Source organism: Acanthaster planci, linkage group LG08, assembly GCF_054643075.1.
Source record: "Acanthaster planci isolate LZ-2023a linkage group LG08, COTS_SCS, whole genome shotgun sequence".
Lineage (NCBI taxonomy): Eukaryota > Metazoa > Echinodermata > Asteroidea > Valvatida > Acanthasteridae > Acanthaster > Acanthaster planci.
In genome coordinates, this window is record NC_141784.1 from 7,794,878 (window position 1) to 7,818,099 (window position 23,222).

Sequence of the window (23,222 nt, forward strand, 5' to 3'; positions counted from 1 at the left end):
CGATTTTCCATCTATTCAACAAAATCTCTTAACAACACTGCAATGAACGTTTTTAACGAACGTATTTAAATGCAAACTGCGATCACTTCTGCGCACGTCTGTTGGTGTTTCTGTAGACAAATCCAATGAGTTGTGCACCACTACAAATAAATTCCCATAGACAGCAGTGATAGATCCCCATACTTCACAACTATTTAAAAAATACTCACAACTCTCACCGGTGTTCAGGCTGCACAGAAAAATGATGTTCCAAATGTCCTCTTTCATTTTCCTTTCAATTTTCAGGGGGTTGACCAATGAATTTTTGAGAAATTTTCACCAGAAGCAGACCACCCCTAAAATGAAGAAAATGTCCCTGTCCAGAAAAGTAGCCATTTTGAAAAACCATCCCTCTGCAAATAGTACCACTTTCGGACCCGATTGCATCCAAATTTCTCAGAATTGGAAGCCCTGAGTCCGGCCCAGAGGTCCAGTCTCATATTTCTTCAATTCCTCAGTTCCATGACTCTCAGGACCCTCTAATATAGAATATTTTGAGTATATAACTTTAATTAATGAGCTCAGCGGACATATTTCTGGCCTAAATACAAGGGTGCACCCTGATACGCCATTCTGAGTGGTCGTTTACACTCACGCAGCTGTCCCAACCTGAGCTTGGGCGCGCACTTCGATAACTGACTACTGCCTATTGGTCAAGGAGGAATTTCTCGCTCGCGCACCGCCTGCGTGCGAACAGGATGACCCCCGTAGTTCGTGGGGACCCAATTTCAGTCATATCCCCCACGTAGTGTATTTATTTGAAAACGTTAAATTCAGAGAACCAGACTATATTCTACGATTTCATTCCGACCCCAAACTCACCTGGTACCATCCCATTAAGGGTTTCAAGTTTATACTGTACGTTCGTAAATACGACTGAAATTGGGGACACCGCGAATACAGTCTATTTTTGTTGTCGGATTTGTCTGTACATAGAGTACCGAAGCGCGAACGTCATTTTGAACCACGCCCTAAATTAGTCGTGCAATTGATCTCCGTGTAATGGAGATCAATAGTTAGTGCTATTCATCTCCATTATAAAGACTTTATGATGGAGATCAATGGTCAATGCAAACGAATGGACTACACACGCGTTCACGCGCTGGTTCTTGCGCTGATGCCATAGACATATAAACCCATGCCTTTTACACTGTGCACGTGACGTATTCTCTTCCGTACGCTGTATGAGTCCTGAGCTGGACCAAGAGAGGGCGCAATTCCCTAGCAACTGAGGCTCCTTTGGGGTGCACCCACGATAATACGCCAGAAATATGTCGGCCGAGCTCATTAATGAAAGTTGTACACTCAAAATAATCTATATTAGAGAGTCCTCAGAGCCATAAAATTAAGACATTGTAGAAAAAGGGCACTGAGCCTCTGGCCCAGGCTCAATTCTGTTCAATTTTGGTGCAATCGGGTCCGAAAGAGGCACTATTTGGCCGTTTTGCAGAGGGATTTTCAATATTTTGCAGGGGCATTTTTTCTGGACTGGGGCATTTTCTTCATTTTAGGATGGTCTGCTTTAGGTGAAAACTTCTCAAAATGTCAAGCCCCCAAAAGTTGAAAGGAAAATGAACGTGGACATGTCGAACATCGTTTTTCTGTGCAGCTTAAGCACCTGTGAGAGTTGTGAGTATTTTTGAAATAATTGTGAAGTATGGGAATTTATTATTTGCTATCTATAGGAATTTATTTGTTGCGGTGGTTGGAACTGCACTTCGCTGGTTCACGAACGTCTATGAAATGCACACGTTACGGTCGTGTCGCTACTCACAAAACGAACAGTCCCGACCAGCATGGTTGTGTTCAATCGATGAGGGGTGTTTCTGCTTCAGGCGGATAGGCCTTGGGTATTTTGGAAGAGAAAACAAGATGCGAACAGTGTGGAATCCTAGATGTTAATGAGCTGTTTGAATGTCTCATCATGATTCTTATTCGGAAAATTTTCTCATAACCCAAGAAATGTTGCTTCTATGATTAAATGTAAATATTAATGTTCTTTTTTTCCACAGAAGAGATAAGGATCCAGCGAGGCTTGTATAATTACTTGTTTGTTCAACAAAGATTCCTTATTGACACAGGTGCATAATGGTATAGTCGCGTGACATCATGCACATGCTCTTTAATACATCACCAAATACGGCAAAATGAGCTTGTACGATGGGTGGACATGGAGATTGCCAGGGCAAATCGTGCCGAGTGGTTTGTGGAGAGAATTATCATCGTCGATTGGTTCGGCACCAGTCCCCCGAATCTGTACTCCATACAACAAGGGATGTCGACAAATACCATAGTCGTTGCGACACACTGGTATCTTAAAAGCATCAGAAAGCCAATTCATACAATTGTTGGAGCTGGCTGTAATCTGGGAGATGAAACTATGTCACACTTTTGGCTTCTTCTGCACGTCTTTTTCGTGTAGGTCGAAGCTGAAGTACGTATGCTCGGATGTTACCTATAGATGACACGTGCTGTGGCGTTGCATTTTTACAGCAATTGTGTAATTATGTAATTGCCAATGCCGTGAAAGCTACCTTTGCCCCAGTGTTAAGTATATAACTCCTGAGTTCTGGCTCTGATGTACCAGAAAAAGTCATTCATGGACAAAATGACGGCCTGTATTTGGTAATTATAGACGGAATATCAAGCCCTTTAGTTTCACGTATAATCAGTCACCGTTTGTGAGCGTATGTGTGAAATATGTACTGCGATTGTAGAACAGTTCTCAACGTTATTCGTTAGGAGGTTGTCATCGTCAATGGGCTTTTCATAACAGACCATAGCCTATTCATATTTGATGGATATATCTTTGTTTGTAAATTTATAAATTTTTATGCTGACTTTAAACGAAAAATCTAATTCAATGTGAACAATTGCAAGCCAAATCTGAATAATTGGAAAGATCTGGCACAATCCAATGGCCTCTTTTATTTTGAAACACGTTTAACAATAAACCAGTTGGTATTCCAACAGCGCATGCCCACAACAAAGCGGGTCAAAGGTCAGTCGGACACGGGTGCAGGGTCTGCCCTATCAGGACGGCCCTTCGCGGACTCGCGTTTGTTTTATTCCTGAATGATCTTGCCTTCTTAAAATACTGAACTGGCTCATCGGGCGTTCAATATTCCACAAAAATTATACACTCTTAGGTGAAAGTTCCGCAGCATACGTTCACCTCCTTTGGAGTGTACACAGGGGCGTATCTAGGAGATGGGGGACTTTTTATTCATTTGTATTTTGTTTAAGAAATTTACAGGCACGGGGGGAAGTGATAACTCGTTTTTTGGTGAAAGAATTAGCACCATAGTTTTTCGGGGGGAAAATCTATTCTGCCCCATACCCACCCAAAACCTGCATGGATACGCCACGGAATGGATATTTTTATCCACTCACTTCAAAGATGAAACAGCTGCACCCGAACGATTGCCAAAGCTGTCACACATTATTCTGAATAAAACTATGATTTACTTGTCGCAGTCTCGATTTTTTTATCTCATAACATAATCATCTTCTATACATCATGGTTTAATGACACTCTATCCCTGAATTAAAACCCCTGAGGAATCGTGTCAAAATGATCACCAGGGCAAAAGCACACGCGAGGACGGCTCCCAGTGGCCACAATATCCCAATCTATTGATTGGGTGATATTTTCTTTAAAGTGTTAATGTTGCTCGTTCTCCATGGGGCAATACGACTGTATAAACAGTCGTGATCGGACACTGTCACGCAGCGATTTTTCCCCTATCCACGGGGGTGTCGCCTGCCCCCGTGCCATGCACTCAAGCACCCGTCGGGTACATGGATTGTAAATCGAGTGTGGGAGAAGACTCTATTTCAGGGGGAAGGGTCGAGGATACAAACTAACAAGCAGTGGCGTAGATTGAGGGATTAGAGATGGGGAAACGGGGGGGAACCTAACCTGGCCATGGAATATTTGAAAAGTGGGGGGGGAGGCTACACCATATGCTTCGATGTTCATGGATGTACATCTGTAATGTGTATCAAATTTATGCAGAATCTTACATCAGAATTTATTTATGGTTTTTTAAATTGTTTTCCTTTTTATTATATCAAAAACCTTTTAGTCGTTGGGAAATCCTATAAATTCTTCACAGTCTGCTTTAATTTTTTTGCTCATCATAAAGTATTGGGGGATGGTTCATTAGGGTACCACATCTCAAAAGTCTGGGATATATACCCCCTCCCCCGTATTTATGTCCATACTAACAAGACGTAAACCCACAGGCCCTCAGTGAACATTATTACATTCGGAATTATCAGTCACATAAAGTGTCAACATTTATGATTTAAAAAAGGACCAACTCCTCCTCAACGGCCCACGATAACTTTTAATTGGGTAAATATATTTTCAAATTCCTGGTAAACTGTAATAGCAACATGAAACCATTAAAGGTATATGCCTAGTGGTTTTGGGCATATTAAAGGGCCTGTGATCAGCTCCCTACTGTGACAAGCACCCCCCCCCCCAAAAAACACTTTGCAAATTCAGACTTTCAATTGAAATGCAGACTGTCAGTCCGTCGAATGCTTCAACCTGCTGAAAACAGCGCTAGGATTGTGCTATTGAATCCGTACACCATTATTATGAGATGCTCTTGGAGAGATCCATTAACCTAATTAGCTGAAATGAATTTATGTGCTGTGCACTTTATGAGACTGTGCATTACGGTATTCGCTGCTACAAATTAAGATTTAGTCTCATGTTAAGCGCACAGATATGGCTATTGTTGCAACTTCGTAATTATTATTGAAATATTTCTCAAATAGGAAGTATTCATGGGAATCTGGTTTCGGTCATGTTCCTTGAATATGTCATATTAAATGTAATATGCTAAATGGTTTGGTGTAAGGCTATTTGGGGGGCTCCAAGCCTCACGTTCAGTAGTTTTAAATGTGGCTTAAAACATGTAAAAATGTTAAATTATTTGAAATAAAAACTGCCATTAATTTGTAATGAACTTTTATTTCGTTGCTTTAGTTTTACACTTATGTTTCCAAAATCAAAGGCTACCCTCACTTTCAATTCAAGATGGCCGACACATGAACACAGTCTGTTCATACATTTTTTTTAACATAGTATGTGATTGGTAAATTGGTGTTGCATAATACTCCATGTTGCGTGCTCCATGTACGATTACCTCTCACCGATGAACGATAAAAAGATAGAGTAGGCCGCATTGTTCCTGGTCCATAGTTATCCGGAATTTGTACAATTGAGAGATAGAGGCCTTCCTCTTACCTGCAGCCTCTTCAGTGATGTCCTTTCCTTCATTAATTTTGTTTACAAACACTAAACGCCATTTTGAATGAGCGGCTAAAATTTACAGAAAGTTCACCTTTGCCTGACAACAACTTTTAACTAAAATGCACATTTTGTTTTGTTGGTGTTGACTTGGTGGCTACATTTATTTTAGTATTAAACAGATCGAAGCATTTAGTATTTTGTTCTTGAATTATTCATGAGTTTTTTGTGAACACTTTGTGAATTATTCTTTTGGTTCTGTATTCACGGCCAGCCATGGTTTTTCCAACCACTAATTGGCAAAATTGCGCTTTGTGACGTAGCTCAAAAAATGTCTACAGAGAGTACGTCAATAAGCAAAGTGCAAAGTCAACGAAGTGGCCAAGACTGCAACGGCCCGGCCAAGCCTGATGGAAAGGTTTTGACAGTATGAAAGCGCCACTCTTATTCACGCGCTGAAAAAAATGACACTATACCGATAGCTCTCGCGAGTGGAGACCACCTAGAATGTCTTACTCTTCTAATTATTTCAAGCTATTCAAAAAACCTCTTTTTAACCACAAGAATCAATGCCAATTTGGGTACCAAAATTTATGCTGCTAAACTCGAACCCATGAGTATATCTCAGAGAAACTTATACCGTAGATAATAATTTGATGGCATTAATGAGTCTCAGTACGGAAGCTTATTGCTGCCAACGCGAAAAAAATATTTTATCTCGTTTAAATGACGTATTGTCTCTTTTAAACCACTTATTATTTCGTTTAAACGACTTGTTATCTCTTTTAAACGACTTATAATCTCGTGTAAGTGACTTTGTATCTCATTTAAACGACTTTAATAGTATCTCGTTTAAACAACATACACGTAGATATCTCTTATAAACGAGATAACTATATCGTTACGAGATAGAATAATTTGTTCGCGTTAGCAGCAATACGCTTCGGTATCTCAGCAGTCTGTGACGCCACATTGTCTTTATACCTCGAACAGCACTTCCAAATAGCGCCCTCTCTTTTCTTATTTAGATTTAGGTCCACCCGTCCTTGACTCGCGATGTCGTAGTCCGTGGGCAGCCAAGGCTCTCTGGAAATCCACCCTTCTCGAGTCTCGGACAAAAGTCGTCTTTTTAGATACAGTTTTTCCAAAAGTTTGTCTGTTCGAGACATACACTTTCCAGTTTGTTCTAATGAGATCTAAATTTAGCAACATTGATTTGATTTTTGGAAACAAATCGCTTTTACGAGGAACACTGTTTTAACAAGGTCCTTGGGACTTCAACGCACAAATTACCTTAATTGTTATAATAGTTACCTTATCAGTAATGGAAAAACAAAGAAAATAAAAAAATGGGACCTGGAATTGTCCTTGTTATAAATATGACCTTGTATTAACAGTGCTTTTCTTATCTGTGTTCGACGGTATGTTTTTCATGAAGTTTGTTTTTTATGACATATATTTTTCAAAATTAATTTTCATGAGATAGACCCTATACATTGTCGATTTGGATGTATTTCTTACAAAAATGAACTTCAAAAATATAGGTCAGGAAAACGAACGAAAAAAATCTCCTAAGAAACGAACTTGGAATAATATAGGCCTATCTTGTAAAAACGAGTTTTTTCCAAAAATGGAATTAACAGTGTTTCTTTTTAAATATCTCACGGGAACGAACGGGAGATTATCTCGAATAAATGAACTTGCGGAAAAATATCCTTTAAGCCCCCCCCCCGGCTTTCGCCGCCATGTGACTCAAAGTGACTCAAGGTAATTATTCAACGACATACTGTGACTCAATTAGACTTTTTTACCTAATTTGAGTCACAAAATTTAGTATGGCGCGTAACATCTAAATCCCGCAGCTAACAATTTGATGCAAGACATGGGACGGAAAGACCCCCCCTTGTGTTGGTCATTGTTATACGTGTACCGGAATTTCAGGAATTCTTTCCATATATCTAGGGGGGATGTGTTACGTACGTAAGCCCAATTGTGCTAATGAAGTAAAAAATTTCAGCCTAAGAGGAATTCGTTTTAACGAATTACTAATTCGAAATAACGAATTACTAATTACGAATTATTAAATCGTAATAACGAGTACTCATTAAAAATAAAGAATTACTCATTTGAAAAAACGAATAACCAATTGGTTTTAAATAATTACTAATTTGTTTTAACGGGTTACTAATTCCTTTCAACAAATTACTAATTCTTAATAACGAATGCTAATTCGAAATAACGAATTACTTGTGAGCCTCCAGATGGCGCTGTTTTGCGTGGATTCATACGTGTAAGGGTGCACCCCTAAAAGTAAAGTCCCATAGACACCGCAGATAAATCCTTTTATTTCAAAATCTTTTTAAAAATACTCACAATTCTTAGAGATGTCCAAGCTGAACAGCAAAATGATGTCCGACATGTCCTTTAGCATTTTTTCTGTGAATTTTTAGTGGCTTAACCGATGAATATTTAAGAAATTCTCACTCAAAGCAGACCATGCTTAAAATGAAGGAAATTTCACTGCCCGGTAAAATAGAAATTTTGAAAATGCATCCTTCTGCAAAACAGCTAAATGGTGCCATTTTCGGCCCCACTGCATTCAACTTCAATTGCTCAGAATCGGAAGCCCAGAGTCCGAGCCAGAGGTTCAGTGCCATATTTCTTCAATTCCCCAATTCCATGGCTCTCAGGACTCTAGTATAGAATATTTTAAGTGTGCAACATTTATTAATGAGCTTGCCCGACATTTTTCCTGCCTATTTGCGTGGGTGCACCCTTAATCGCATAAATATATTTTTGTGATTCCAAGGGCCCTGGGCGCATAACATCTGGCATCTCTCTGTTTGATGTTAAGAAAATAAAGAGCGCCATCTAGTGCTCTGTGGATCAGCGCATTAAAAATGAATTAGTAATTCGTTGTTTCGAATTAGTAATTTGTTAAAACGAATTTCCGTCAGGCTGAAAATTTATACTTCATTTGCAGAATTAGGCTTCGTAGTTATAGGCATGGAGGTAGTCTAGAGTGTCTATACGAAATGGGGTACCTCCAAGCCAACATAAAATACGATAGCTCAATCGTGCCACCAGAAAAATCAGTTGGAAACGAATTCGTTATTTCGAATTACTGTTATTTTCAACTGCTAATTCGTTATTATGAATTATTACTAATTGTCTTGTATTTATATTTTATATTTTTGTGCGCTGGCACCAATACACTTCCGTAAAAAAGTAATAACTAGTTCTTCCGAACATCTGCACACGTACACACGTACGTACATATCATGTACATGTGTACAATAACACGGCAGCCACGCGCGCTCACGCGTCACCTGCACTGCGCGCGGCGCCGCCTTTCGCAGAAGTTTGTTCGTTTTCATTGTCGAGTCTCGTCGGCCCTACGTCGAGTTCAAAGCTTGGTAAGCTGTGGGGCAGTTCAACTATTACAATGTTGTTAAGTTTTCCTTCTTGTATTGGGGATGCAGTTTATTTGCATGTAACAGGCCTGAAGCTGGCCTAGGTTGGACGTCAGTCTTCATTGCTTTATGAGGAGTCCACCTGGGCCAGGCCAAGAGCTACTCGCTTGTGTGGCTTTGTAACTTGCCAAAGGCGGGGCACGTACGATCGTGGTGGGTCTGTGCGATCGGTCGATCATGCATTATTATGACACGATCCTGTCACCATGAGTCGATAACTACTTCTTTCTCATTTACGGCGCTTAGCATGTTTTGAAAAGAGGAAATTAAGTTCGAGATTTGATATCAGGCCTCTACTATTTACATGTACATGTATGTACCGTACTAATCCTCCGATGATGGATGATCCGACTGCGCCCAGTTGAACATCAACCGTTTCATGGGCCATGGTCAGTTACAGGCAAGGCCTGTACTGTGGCCAAAGGTTTTCTAGTCATTATATCCACGCTATTTTCAGTTTGCATTCTTGTCCAATTTTAGGCTTTTTTTTTTTAGTTCAGCTGATCCGATTCAGGCCTAGGCCTATTAAGAATACCTTTTTTTTGCCTATGGTAGATAGGGCCTACATACATGTACATGTCCGACTCCAAGGCAAATGTCTGGTTGTTCTCCTTGGAGTTTTGTCCTTGACCATGTCGACAGTGATTTAAAGATTAACTGATATCTGCTGCACGTAATACATCTTACAGGCAGAAGATTTCGGGCAATCTCCAAGTCTGTCAACGTGGTCAAGGAGGAGAACAGCCAGAAATTTGCCTAATGAACAGTTAGATCAGTATTTTAGTTTTCTTGAGGAAGTTGTGGCGTCCAGATCACTAGATTGCCTACAAGTTGGCTTTGAAACTTGTCTGGTTTGACTTTGCTCTCAGCTCGTGCACTTGTGGGTATTCCACTATTTTGCACAGAAGTCGGATGTATATTGCCTAAGAGATGGACAAGACTTCTTGTATTTCATTCATATTATGCTAATATTAAGGAATCTGCCTTGAGCAGAAGCAACTCCTCATCGGTGGAAAAGAGCCATGTTGGTGGGGAGTTTTCATTTTGTTGGTAGCGATGTGACTGTAAGGTGTGCATTACGTTGTCGTTTGTGAACCAGCGAAAGTGCAGTTACTACCAACCTCGGGAACCCCTTTCATAAAAATTGCAAAAAAATGTACTTTTGGAATCCTACATGTAACTACTCTTTAAAGAATATTGTGGTCTGACGTTTTAAAATTTGAGACATGCTGTCTGACATATCCACTGTAGTATCCATGTGTTTTGTTGTTGGCATCTCATTCACAGCATCATCACTAGGATTGGCAGTGTCCAGCATCACCATGTCAGTCAGTGACACAAGGATATTTGCCAACAAGGAGGACTGTGCACCCTCTTGGAAGGATGCTGGGGCCAATTTCGATGAGACGGACGCACATCTGGAGATTATGGGTAAACCGGTCATGGAGAGATGGGAGACGCCGTACATGCACAAACTAGCCACCATTGCTGCAAGCAAAGGTACTGGGTAATGTTTCTGTGTGCTCACTGTTCTCCATGACTTGTTAGTTAGTCCCAAAAGTGGTGATTTCTGTTAGGAATAGTTTTTAAAATTCCATCAAATCTAAAATTCTTGTTATCTCTCAATTTCCAAGCATTTGTGTAGTACTTTTACATTTATTTCACAATATTATCTGAATATTACTAACACTTCATGCTGAATGGACAGTCGGGCAGTCAAGCACAAAGGCTCACTGCATGCCAGATTTAAATGAAATATTGTGATAAGGCTTCCAGCATAGGTAATCAGTTCAAAAGGAATAAATCAAAGATGAGGGCACTCTTTTTTTTATTCCATGGTTCTCGTATCTTTTTGACCCAAACGACCTAAAATTCTTGGGGAAAAATTGCACATAAGAGTGTCTTTGTCTTTAATTTCTCTTCTTGTCATAGTGTAGAAGGGGTCAGCTGAAAAAAACAGGGTTTTTAGGTTGGGAGCCAAAACCAGGGTTAGGTTTGGGTCAGAATTGAGAGCAATAACATTAAAAAGGGCTCCCTAAATCAGAAAGAAATCTATTTTTCTAGTTAAATGAAAGTCAGTTTTTAAAATTCATTTATTTTTTTATATACATGTATATCATATGAAGTTATCATGAAATGAGTTTGAGAGGAATCAGGAAATTTACCAAACATTCTGGAATGAATGCAGAGACAACCATTCAAGTAAATAGTGTATACTATTACGCTGGCAAGATAGATGACTTGACCAACCAACAATGTGCTGACCAACTGATTGTCTTCCAACATACATATAGACCTGTCCTCTTTACCAAATTTCTATCTAACTCATTTTGACATGTCACACTGTTCCTTACCCTCTTACAACAAATTGTTCACCATATTAAGCACAAGGAGTTGCTTGGCTTTAGTCACTAAAATGAGCCCAACAGAGAAAAAGTACAATATTTTATCAAATTTTTCATTTTGATTATGATCAAGATAGTTTTTGGTTAAGCCAGGTGTGTTCCCTGATGCTTATCATGTACAACCACATGTACCATGTTCATGTCGTTATACATGGATATGCTGGGTTGGTACATGCAATTTGATGCATTGCATTTTATGGTGGGAGATTACCGTACAGTCATTGTTCCACACTTAATGTCTTCATTGTACAGCACATTTGAACATATATAAATGAAATTTGTGCTTCATAAATGAATAAATTATTAGTATAATTGTTAATAAATCACACAACAGCTGAAGGTGGACCATCTACATGTGTATTTTCCAATCCTGCTGTGTACACGTAAACACACCAAAAATCATATCATCCGAGGAGAGAAAGCTTGTTACAAGCCCCTTTTTACACAGATATTAAAAAAAAGAAAGTTCATCTAGTCTCAGAAATTAGTTTTGGTCGTTTGTTTGCGGGGATTTTGTTTGTTCTTTTTAATAAAAGGTGATTTTGATATATTGGAAGAGATTGCATGAGATTCCAGCTGCACATGTGCAGTCACATCGTTGCACGTCGTCAAAACAGAAACTGTTTTGGATTTGTTCATGGGTTTGGATCACAGAATTCGCCTGTCTTTCCAATGACCATATGTTGCAACCATATTATCGAAATGTCATTGTCATAATTACAGGATGTGCCTGAGAGACCGCTGAGCGAAACAGGGTTTAAGCTGATCTGTAATATGTTGTTTGAAATTATGTACAATTGTACAAGTCATGTGGAACATACATGTACTTCTCATATTATTTTGTATGTACATGTACTCTCCCATTCTGTATAATGGGCATCTTTTATTTGTCATGTTTTACTATTATCTTCAAGTTTTTCAAAATATGGTATTTTGTACTTTCTGTGGCACAAAGTGCAAACATGATTGTCCATTAACAAACATGAAACTAACAATCGGGAGATCTTTTCCTTCAAGTCACATTGAAATTGGTATCTATTGACTTTTCAAGCCATGTTCAAAGTTAACGTTTTGTTTTCATGTGAAATTTGGTGGTTTTCAGTCCAAAGTTGAAGATTAACATGTCTACAGTTACATATATTAAATTTCACCTTGGCTTACAAGAATAAAGCATCACTATTGTTGTGTTTGCTTACACTTCGTGAGTTAGGGTTAAAAAAAAAAGGAAAGAGCGAGTCAGAGAGTACATGCCGTCCTTCCCTTTCCACTATTTTGTAAGGTTAGTTTCTCGTTGGCCTCTTTCCCTTAAGTTGAGGTGTGAAAGTCATATTTCAGGCCCAATATCTCTGTGAGTTATTACCCTGAATGTGTCACTGGAATCTCGTGTAGTCTCTGGTTCACCCTCTTTTGTAAAAATCAAGATTAACTTCATTATTACGCATTCTACCTAATTGTGTTTTATTCAGCTCAAATTCATTTGCAGGTATCAAAAAATGTACTTTCACGCATTCAATTTAGAACTAAATTCATTCAGTTAACCACTAGACACTGGATGGCATGTACATTGTAAAAAACACAGAATTTTCCTTATTAGTCCCGCAGTGGGTGTATACCCCCGTTTAAGAATCCTTTTTCATTTCCGAGGTTGACCCCTGAGTGGGAGGGAGTCAGTTTTGAGCTGTTTTCAAGCAAACTTATTTTTATTTAATTTATTTTATCAATTCATCTCTTTTTCAATTCTTTCACTGTATTCCCCATCTTCCCTTTTCTTATTTCTCAAGTTTTTATGGGGGGGAAGTACACCCTTTGCTCCCCCTTACCACACCCATGATGTACCCGTCCCCTCCCATCTACCACTATAAGTTTTTGCCATTGACCCTAAGGATCGTTGGAAGCATACGAGTTTGCTCATTTTAAATGTTGCCTTAGAACTTTTACTTGGAAATTTTCTTTTGGAAGTAATGGGCCAATTAAAACGTAGAGTTGGAAACTTGAGGCCCTGTATCCATCCAAGAAACTAAAAGTCTGTGTTCCTTGCATTACTGATTGTAGTTATATGTTGTCAATATATCTTTCTATTAATGCTCATTCTCAAAAGGTGGGCATGTCTTGGAGATTGGATTTGGCATGGCCATCGCTGCAAGCAAGATCGAAGAGCAGAATATCACGGAACACGTCATTATTGAGTGCAATGATGGCGTGTTCCAACGACTGGAAGAGTGGGCCGAGCAACAACCACACAAGGTATGTACGTGGGGTAGATTTAATTTTCATTTTTCACGTTGAAGTCAGAATGAACAGGATATGGACTTTCAGCTGTAGACGTGAAACTTTTCATGCATGTACGTGTTGGACCAACTTGGGCTATCCAAACATGATATTGTATTGATCCACTGCCACTGGACTCAACTGTGTGCCAGCCACCAGAGGTCAATGGGTCAAGCAATTTATGGATCTAGAACTTGACCAGTGGTGCACTGCACTAAACAGAATGTACATATAAGTTACACAAAGATTTTACTGCCAATATGGTGGGTTTTTTATCTCACGCGGGATACATACAATGTACATGTATATCGAATGCAGTACTCGCCTCTCTTTTTGAGAAAGAAGTAGGACTTTCTCCTTAAACAATATTGTACATAATTATGACTGAGATTAAGACTCAGCCCCCGTGCTGAGGCCAGTACCAGAAGGAGGTATCTGTATTCCAGTGATTTGTATCGGTCGAATAAAAGGAGTGAATGGGAAAGGCGTGAAATTTTGAACGGGATCATTGTCTGGACTTGGCAGTCAGCAACCTGGATGCATTCTCAAGAGGACAATTTCTCCAATACTTCTGTGGTCACAGCCTCTAGCGTAGCCAATGTTAAGAGACACAGGTTTCCCCATAACTTTTTTATGACTGGCCGACCGGACCAGTAGAGCCACATCTTGACTGGCCCACCAAGGTTTTGACTGGTCCTCTATTTTTGTATTTGCTGCACAGTGCAAAAATAAATCTCTAACAGAAATTCCACACCAATTTGGTGGTTGAATATATGAGTAAAGACGCAATTATTGCTGCATTTTATTCCAAGATATTTCTTGATTTACATCCAAACTTCTCTCACCATTTCCCCCAATTTCCAGAAAAGTAATACAAAGCTGCTGTAAAAGGCCTTGCTGCCTACAGAGACCTAAAGTACAAATTAAAGTTGAGGGCCAGACGTTTGCAATGCAGTTCCTCGCAGAATCTGTCTCATTTTGCATTTGAGAAAAGATATGCTAAGATCGAAACGTCTGGTCTTCTAACTTTTTTGATTCAAAACATGTAATTGACACTGTATAATAGAACGTTTGTACGACTGGACAGAGATGCCCATTTGTGCTCAGTCTTGTGTGTCCAATTTCCATAAAATATGTATTTGCATAGTTAACACTGCTATGCAATATTTTGCTTGCATAGCAGTTGCATAATTTTGTTCCAAGTTTTTGGGCAATATAATTGCGTGAAATCACTTAATATCCACATAAAGGAACACAGTGAAACAAATTCTTCAAATTGTCTTTCAAATCATTTTAAGAGAAAAACGAAAAAATGTCCTAAAATAATCAGGGATGGCAGTGGGTTCCTGATACCTGAAGTGCCTGAAAATTGAATAAAAATGGCTGTATTTTACCCCCTTTTTTCTGAAGATCTAAATTGTGTGGTTGAAAGAATCTGGCCTTTTGTGTAGGCTCACCAGCAAACAGATGGCAGTACATAAACACTGTGCTTTCTGTAAAAGCATAAGTACATTAGTCCAAAACGAAGTATCCATCACCAGTGTCAGTAGACCTTTTTTTTACTCTTTCCTTGATTAATTTCACATTTGCAACACATCCCACTTCCACTTTCCACTAACAAAATATTTCATTTACAAAAATGTGATTGGCTGGGGAAAAAACTCTGACTGCAGACATAAACTAGAAGGTCTAAAACATGTATGTACTGATTTCATTTAAAATTTGTCATTGCTAATTTGAGATATTTAAAATTGAATTTAGACAAAAATTGCTTTATCAGTAGGGAAAGGTCACTATGCCCATATATGGCAATACTCTAGACTGATAAGTGTATTTCAAAGGACAGTGTGCCCAGCTGAATGTGTATTAATGTCAAATAACTTTCAAGCATATAAGGCAGTGTGGAAATCAGAAATCCCTGTGCATTTTGCATTGTAACATGAGCTATTTATATTAGAAAGTGTGTAGCACAATGTGATATTGTGTCGCAAAAAGTGATGTGATACAGGGGAATTGAACACACTTCATTGTTGTGGACACGTGTCGTCAGTGGCATTTTGATGGTTAAAGTGCAAGTGTTGACAATTGTTTTGACTGATCCACTGGACCACTTCAATGAGGGTTTGACTGGCATTTAATCACCAGACCAAATGCTTGAACCTTTATTTAATTTTAATCCCCCCTTCCTTGTTCCTCTCTTGTTTTGCTCTTCACCTGTAATCAGCAAGTGTTCAGTGTTACATGTAGGCTTTTGTGTCAAGTTTTCTCTGTGTTAATTGCACCAATAGTCCTAACAGTGAAACAGTCCTTAATCCTCCGATTTCACTATGATTTTACATACACCCTTGGGGTTAGGATTAGACACAAACCTTCTAACAAGTTCTTCTGAAAAGTACTGGTACATTTGTAATTGTAGATTTTGGGTCAGCTCGTAATTCTGACGCCTCATAGGTCCGATACCTCATAAGTCCAAAAACTGCGTTGAAAAAAGTCCCTAAGTCTGATCTGCGTTTTGTTAATTTGTCTCCATTCTAATTGCTTTCTTTTCCTGGGACAGAAATGAGTACTTAGTTCCTGGACTCCATTATTATAACCACGATATGGGCGTAGCATAGAGACTTTTTCATATTTGTCCCCACGTGATGCATACTTAACGTTGCAGCAGATGTTTATCCAAGTTTGGTGCTAGAACCTGTTCCAGAAACCAGCTTGCTTTTATTTTGTTTTTTAAGAGTAGTTATTGAATACACATTAATAAAAAGCCCCTTTCCTCATCCCTATTCTTTCACAGCGTATTTTTGCTGCAATTTCAAAAGTAGGATAAGAACCATTTTGGCAGTAACATTTTAAGATAATTTATCATTTGCACCATTCTGCAGTCAGTCCACTTTGTGGGATGGGAATTCTAGAATCCATTGCACTTTGATACTTTCTCAGTGGATTGTGCAACATTATTTCAAGCTTTTTCTCATCAGCCACTGCAGATGTGCTTGTGGTTTCTTTCATTTGAGAGAAGAGTTAATGAGTCTTTAAAGATCAGTCACATTGCTTTTATGTAAAATGGTCTTTCTAACAGGCAGTTTGTCATTATTACCCATATCATGACTAACTAACGTGGCAGCTTCTCTTTGCTATTATAAAAATCGTCATTTTGGGAGTTCAGTTCCACAGCGAGATTGCTCAGAGTTAGAAGTGTTAATAAAGGCAGCAAACAAATCTAGCAATTTGATGATGTCATAATATGGCTCTCGTTCCTACAGAGTTTCTTGACCTTGCGGCCGTAATAGGGGTTTTATAGCACAAGAACAGAGATAAAAATGGGTAAAGTACTCTGGACAGCAAAAGAAACTTGCCACTTCTGTCAAAGGCCATACATAAAAACTCATTCCATAGAAATAGGTATGCTGCAGTACCCCTTACTAATCATGCCCAAAAGCAAGTGATTATCTTTATAACAAAGAAGAAATTGACATGCGCAGCAACTTGGTTACTGAATCAACAAAACATCCAACCCTAACGGTCCTCAATCCCTCCAAATTCTGGGTAATTTTTTGCAGTCCTGTAGGGTCGGGATTCATTTACTTTGAAAAGGAGCTTGTGCTGCACCTGTGCATGTAATCATCAGTGTGTTATGTGTTAACATGTATAGGTCCAAAGGTTTAATATCTCCAGTCACCAGCAATTGCTGCCAATCTAAAGATAGCCAGATGTACAATATGTAATTTGGATCAGTGACAACTAGCAGACCACGTCCTTCAGCACTGATGTATTGTATTCACTATTTCAAAATGCTAAGCTTTTCTTTGTTTCTTATCCACTTTGTTTAATTTAGGGACTCAACTTTTAGGGCACTGTACTGGACTTAAATCTTACATTTCTCTACTGAGGATTTTGTGTGATACTTTTTACTGTGGTTTTCTCTTTCTAGGTAACACCACTGAAGGGAATGTGGGAAGAAGTGGTTCCCACCCTCAAGGATGGGCAATTTGATGGTAATAAGTTCCAAACAGACTCTCTTCTTTGGGACAGAAAAATAGTCCTACTCTGTCCTCTCTCTTAAGAGAGTTTTTTGTGTGTTCACAGGTGTAAGAGGGAAAAAAAAGTCATCTGTACTAAAACTGGCAAATGGTAAAAAGAGCAGTGCCCTAGAAAACAAAACACCCCCCCCCCGCAAAAAAAATTCCATTCGTAAACGGGGCCATGCTTGGGCCACAGGCTATGGAAGACCAGGTGAGAACTGTGGCATCATATTTGCTGAGGTTTTATTATTGCACAAAGCAAATTGGTACTTTTTTTTTGGTTTGACTCCAATCTTGGAAAGTGTGAATATACAGGTCTACCAGACTGTCAAGAAAATTCTTGTTTGCCATTGAATGTACAGTACCACACACAGTTCAAAGTACTGATTCTTGGAAGAGAGGAAATAGTACAACTAGAAACAATTATTTCAAAACAAAAGAGGGAAAAAAACACCACTTTTAAAACATTGGGTTTAAACAATGCAGATGCATTTGAACGCGTTTGTCACTAAATTGGTTAATTAACAGAAAAATTGGCCTTGCATGACCTATTCCAGACTTGCTGTGATTCTTTTCCAAACACAAACCGCATCAGTTCTGACAGCAGGGCTGTCACTTTTTCTTTAAAATGAGGAAGCGTTTTGTGTGATTGTTATTTTGACCCAGTCACCAGTGTGCTATCATTCAAGGAGGGACGTTTGCTGCTAAAATTTGCTGAACTTTTTGGCAATTTTTTTTTTAATGTCTCCTCAGGGATTCTGTATGACACGTATCCATTATCAGAGGACACGTGGCACACACACCAGTTCCCCTTCTTGAAGAACCACGCCTATCGGCTGCTAAAACCAGGTGGAGTGCTGACGTACTGCAATCTGACATCCTGGGGCGAATGGATGAAATCAAAGTATCAAGATATAGAGGTCATGTTTAAGGTCAGTGGGATTTTTTCCCTACTCGCGTCAGTTCATATGACTGTATTGATATACGCAATAAAGCTTTAAAAACCCTTTACAAACTATTTACAGTGATGGCATTATGCAGATACCAAATGCTTGGACAAAAGTTGGACTTCGGAGTCTTGTATTTTTGATTAATAATACTACAGTGGTTGTGATCTTTTGCCTGTCATTACGCATGGAGAACCGAAGTGTAACACAGTTATCATGGTGTTACTTCAATACACTGACTTGTCACAAACGTTCATTGACTTGAAACATCCATTGCAAAAGCAGAGGAAAACAGTTTAGTGACTTTTTGTGTTGAGCTGTTACCTTGGCAACTGACAAAACATGACCTAGTCACTTGGCTCTTCAACATTGTTTTGTCATGCATAACTTTGCACAAGAAAAAGCAAGCACAGTCAGTGAATGTAGGGCCTCATTCCAGAGCTGTGAGGGGACAAATGATAGATTAGTTTTTTTTTCTTGTGAGGAGAACAGTGCATTGCTAGGTGTTATACTCTGTCAGAGCTTTTTTACACCAAACATAGTCGAATTTGGGAGATGCTTCATGCAATTTTGTAAAAAAATTGTTGCTCACCTGGAGACTTCCAGCTTAATGTGTTGTGACAAATACCTACCTAAATTGAATGGAAACCAGTCTCAGAAATCTAGCAAAGATGGTGTGGAGTCTATATTTTCCCTCAAACCTCATGCATCTCCAGTATTATATTAATAAATAATGAATAGGTGCTTTCCTGTGGTGTTTTATAGACTCTTTAACCCTCCTCCAAAATAACAAAAAACACTCAAAACAAAAGTGAACGCATGTATTATTTTTAACCCTCGTGAATAAGTCATAGTAGTGCTCTCAACTATGACCATCTCATGGAGCAAAACCTGTCTCTGCTTTATTTAAAATCTAAAATCTTTGTCTAAAATCTAAACTTTGCATGTTTCCTTGTAGGAGACCCAAGTGCCCCACATTGTTGAAGCCGGCTTCAAGGCAGAGAATATCACCACGGAGTTGCTTCCAATTATCCCTGAGCCTGGATGCAAGTACTACTCCCACAAGGTCATGATTGCACCCATCATCCTCAAGTAAGGAATTTGACCCTCCCTTCATTCTGGTCGGCTTGAATGAAAGTGTCCATTAAACTTATGGGTGTTGTTAATTGGTGGTGGTGGTTGTGGTTAGTGTCAAGGGAGAGAAGAATTCTCCCCCGATTTTAATTCAGGGTTTGGGTCTGTCATTGACTGCATTATGCTTGAGATCTGTTGGATTGTGGCTGAATTGGAAGAGGTTGAGTTTGATGAAAGAATTTTCATATTACCACTCAGAGTTTATGAAGAAATAATTCAGTAAACAAAAGCTGCCTTTAAAAAAATCAGGTTCAGCAAATGCTGCTTCAAAAGGGGTTTGAGCTGATTAAGAACTTTCCAATGTTATGAATTGGAAATGTAGTGTACATTTTTGGCTGTTTTATTATTAACAATGCCTCACTGCCACATTTGTGTGTTGAAGCAGGATTATATGCACTGCTGAGACAAAATGATATGAACTTTTCACACCATGGTTGGTCTTTACAAAGCTGTACAGATGTTGTTTGTAACCCTTGATACGTTTTTCCTGCCAAAAATACATCGGGTCAAACTGAGCTTTATTCATTATTGGGATTATGAAAACTCTTTTGTAATGGTTACTGGGGCGCAACCATTTGTTTTGCTGCTGTTTGTGAATTTCACAGAGTGAGAACTCGGGGGTCGGAAATTCTGTTTCTTGTTTGCCATTCAACTTTGGTTGGCTACCTGCCAATCTCTGTGGAACTCTATGAACTGAAATAATCTTTCAATGAAATTTTAGCATACTGTACATGTATGTGTATTTGATAGCAAAAAGGGGAGTCACAACAGCTTGTTTTGCTGTGGATCAGGACACTGTAACACTAACAGGTTGTATGAATGCCAACACATTTAGTTAATACAATTAAGTATTTTCTTGCTTCAGTCGAACTTTGTTAATAAGAACACCATTAATACATTCTGCTTGTAACAAGGACATTTTCAGACACCGAACTTTGTTCTTCATTATTTCATTCCTAATAATACAAGGCTCCTCTTGTAACAAGGTAATCTGCCAAGTTTTCAAGGACCTCTTATTATTAAACCAAATTTGACTATTTCCTGGCATTCAGCTTTGTTTTACTCCATTTCTTGAATCCACACTGAAAACAAATCATTGTACTACATGTATGGGTTCTGAACTGCCTGTATTTTCTTACAAAAGACTGCAGACACGTATTTCTTGCCAAAAGATGTCCTTTTTAATTTTCTATCAAGTAAATGTTTTATATTTAGAATGAAGGATTTTAAGTGCATATCCTACAGAACAAAAATGACTAAACTGCTTCTTTTGGTAATGCAGTGAATTTTGAAAGGAAACACTTTACAATGACCACATTATCACCCCTACCCATGAAGGTTGATGCACCTTAAGCTTGCAGAAAGGACTTTGATGCTTCAAACCGTAACATTTAATCTGTGAAACATGCACAGTGTTCACCGAGGACTGTCATTTTTTAGGTTGCCGCACTCATAGAGAATGAATGTTTAAATGAAACTTGTCATGTTTATGAATTTCACTCACTTTTCTAGCACGGCAGTTAAGTACAAAAAGTGACTTGGAGCATTCTAAAGGTCATAGCATTCCACGAATGTAGCGTATAAAGTGGACTAACTTAATTCTTAATCGCGCACCACCCAAAAGGAGAGACAACTCCAATTTGACTAGTTAAGCCCTTGAAGTTCTTGAAGAAGTTCTTAAAGAAGTGCTGTGCTGGAAAAGTGTGTCGGCATATGCACCGTATTCCAGTAATCATAAGACATTTCATAAAGCAGTTTTTTCTTGAACACATGTAGAGATACTTTCAGTGACAAGAAAAGGTTTAATCTAGTGATAGTTGGCATCAGAAGACAAGATAGTCATGTGTCTTGGAAGGAGAGTTTCTGTCCACTTTTTGGGGATTTTTAGGCAATACTAATTACTAGTACATTGAACTAAACCTGCATTATTTAAATTAAACGTTACAGGAATTGTCTTAAAATTTTCGCAGATTTTGTAAATTGGTTAGGAAAGAGTCTTTGGAAAAAAGGTGAAGGGCACTGACAGAAGACAGAGGAAAGGAAATCTGTCAAGTGCTGTTGGGGATCAGATATTTTCTCAAGTCTATAATATCTCTGCCAGGAGAGAAAGAAAGGTGACAAAGTCATTATTAACCGGTTCTTCCCTCTGAAAATGTTTTATTTAGACAAAATAGTGGCATCTATATTGCACATTTTGGGTAGACTCTTGGCTTCCTTTAAAATATTCAGGGAATTGTTTGAATTGAATTAAACTAATTGCACATGTCAGAATGTGTCGAGTATGGATTTTTTTGTAAGGTGTATTTCAGCTTAGGGTATTGCAGTGAATGAAAGACTGCGTATAATACAGACTTGGCGTAAAACAAGCCAACTGGTGGTTATAAAAAGTGAGATGTGGAAGACTGGGTCCACATCATGACAGCCAACATACTACTGTTAAAATAACCTTCAATAGCCAGTCAACATGCTTATATATTAAACAGATACGTGTTACATACATGTGAGTAAATGTAAACTTCTGTCAGAAAAAGAGTTACTGTACATTTGTAAGTCAAAAAAACTTCCTTGTAAAAATTCAAAGTTTTTTTGGTCCTATAGATAAATCACACAAACACCCATTGCAAAAGACTAAAACAGATGAATAAAAAAATTGTGCGATATACAATACTTTCATATGATCATGTACACAGATAAGGCATGACCTCATCAGTTCAGTTGTACAGTGCGTAGGATATTCTAAAAAAAAATCTACCGCTTAAAAGTACAACACCAGAAAACTTCAAATTGACTTTAAGTTGCTTCTCAGAAGTCCTGTGTTGACTTTGAGCAAGTCAAAAATTCTTAATTTGCAACACGCAAAAGTAAAAGTTTGAAATCAACAATGACAAGATACTATGTTTAACAAATTCCATGGTATCTATTTACATTATGCTGTTGCTCAAGGAATAGTGTAAGAAAGATAAAACACACCATTCATATCACAGAAAAATGTGAGGGCATATTCTCCAACTATTAAAAGTCTCTTAAACAGGTTGTTCAATTGTCAACATGTCAGTCACAATATGCTAATAAAACACAATTCTCTAAAGATGACCTTTGACATTATATACACCTTCATACTGTTTGACCCACATTCTACATTAGGTCATTCAGACTTATTCCCAAGGAAGCACACAAAACTCACTTGACTTGGGACCACAGAAGGCAGGAAGGATTCACTGTTGTCCTTTCAAAAGCTTTATTGTATTCTGAAAACACAATTCTCCTTTCAGCTTGAGAGTGTATGTAAATTTAACGGGAAATTATTTTTTACTGCTTTAACAGAAATGGCAAAAAAGAATTTCACACAAGTTCAGACTTCACCTGACTTTTCACCAAAAACAACTGCCTCAACCTGTGCTGTATGTCAAGTTAACATATTTTCCAAAGTTGCATAACCCAAAAATATTACATGATGCTGCCAAAAAAATTCCTGTTGTCACTGTCTTCATAAAAAAATCTTCAAATCTTGTTTATACAGACAGCATAACTGAATGTTTCAATTCTTATACTCCATTTGTAATTTTAAAGAGCCAACCCTTCATTACCCCTCTCCCCCGCCCCATCCCACCCCCACCAACAGCAATAAAAACAAACAGAACAATGATAAATGCAACCCACACTAACGCTGG

The 23,222-nt window shown here is 38.5% G+C and overlaps 1 protein-coding gene across 2 annotated transcripts; it reads left to right on the top strand.

Moving 5' to 3' along the window:
- The first annotated feature begins 8,569 nt into the window (after positions 1–8,569).
- LOC110978082 (guanidinoacetate N-methyltransferase A-like) lies at positions 8,570–21,822 on the top strand. Of its 2 annotated transcripts, none has more exons than XM_022232762.2 (6): positions 8,570–8,721; positions 10,066–10,278; positions 13,282–13,427; positions 17,380–17,443; positions 18,224–18,402; positions 19,376–21,822. In XM_022232762.2, the coding sequence occupies exons 2-6, from the start codon at positions 10,101–10,103 to the stop codon at positions 19,511–19,513; spliced, it is 705 nt and encodes a 234-aa protein (XP_022088454.2). In that variant the 5' UTR covers positions 8,570–8,721; positions 10,066–10,100; the 3' UTR covers positions 19,514–21,822. The 2 variants fall into 2 exon arrangements, with proteins under 2 accessions (XP_022088454.2, XP_022088455.2); XM_022232763.2 differs by lacking the exon at positions 8,570–8,721 and adding an exon at positions 8,728–8,931.
- The last annotated feature ends 1,400 nt before the right edge of the window (positions 21,823–23,222 follow it).

Coding starts and splice junctions, on each gene's coding strand:
- LOC110978082 (XM_022232762.2), top strand. CDS start 10,101: ATGTCAGTCAGTGACACAAGGATATTTGCCAACAAGGAGGACTGTGCA. Junction 10,279..13,281: donor CACCATTGCTGCAAGCAAAG/GTACTGGGTAAT, acceptor CATTCTCAAAAG/GTGGGCATGTCTTGGAGATT. Junction 13,428..17,379: donor CCGAGCAACAACCACACAAG/GTATGTACGTGG, acceptor TTCTCTTTCTAG/GTAACACCACTGAAGGGAAT.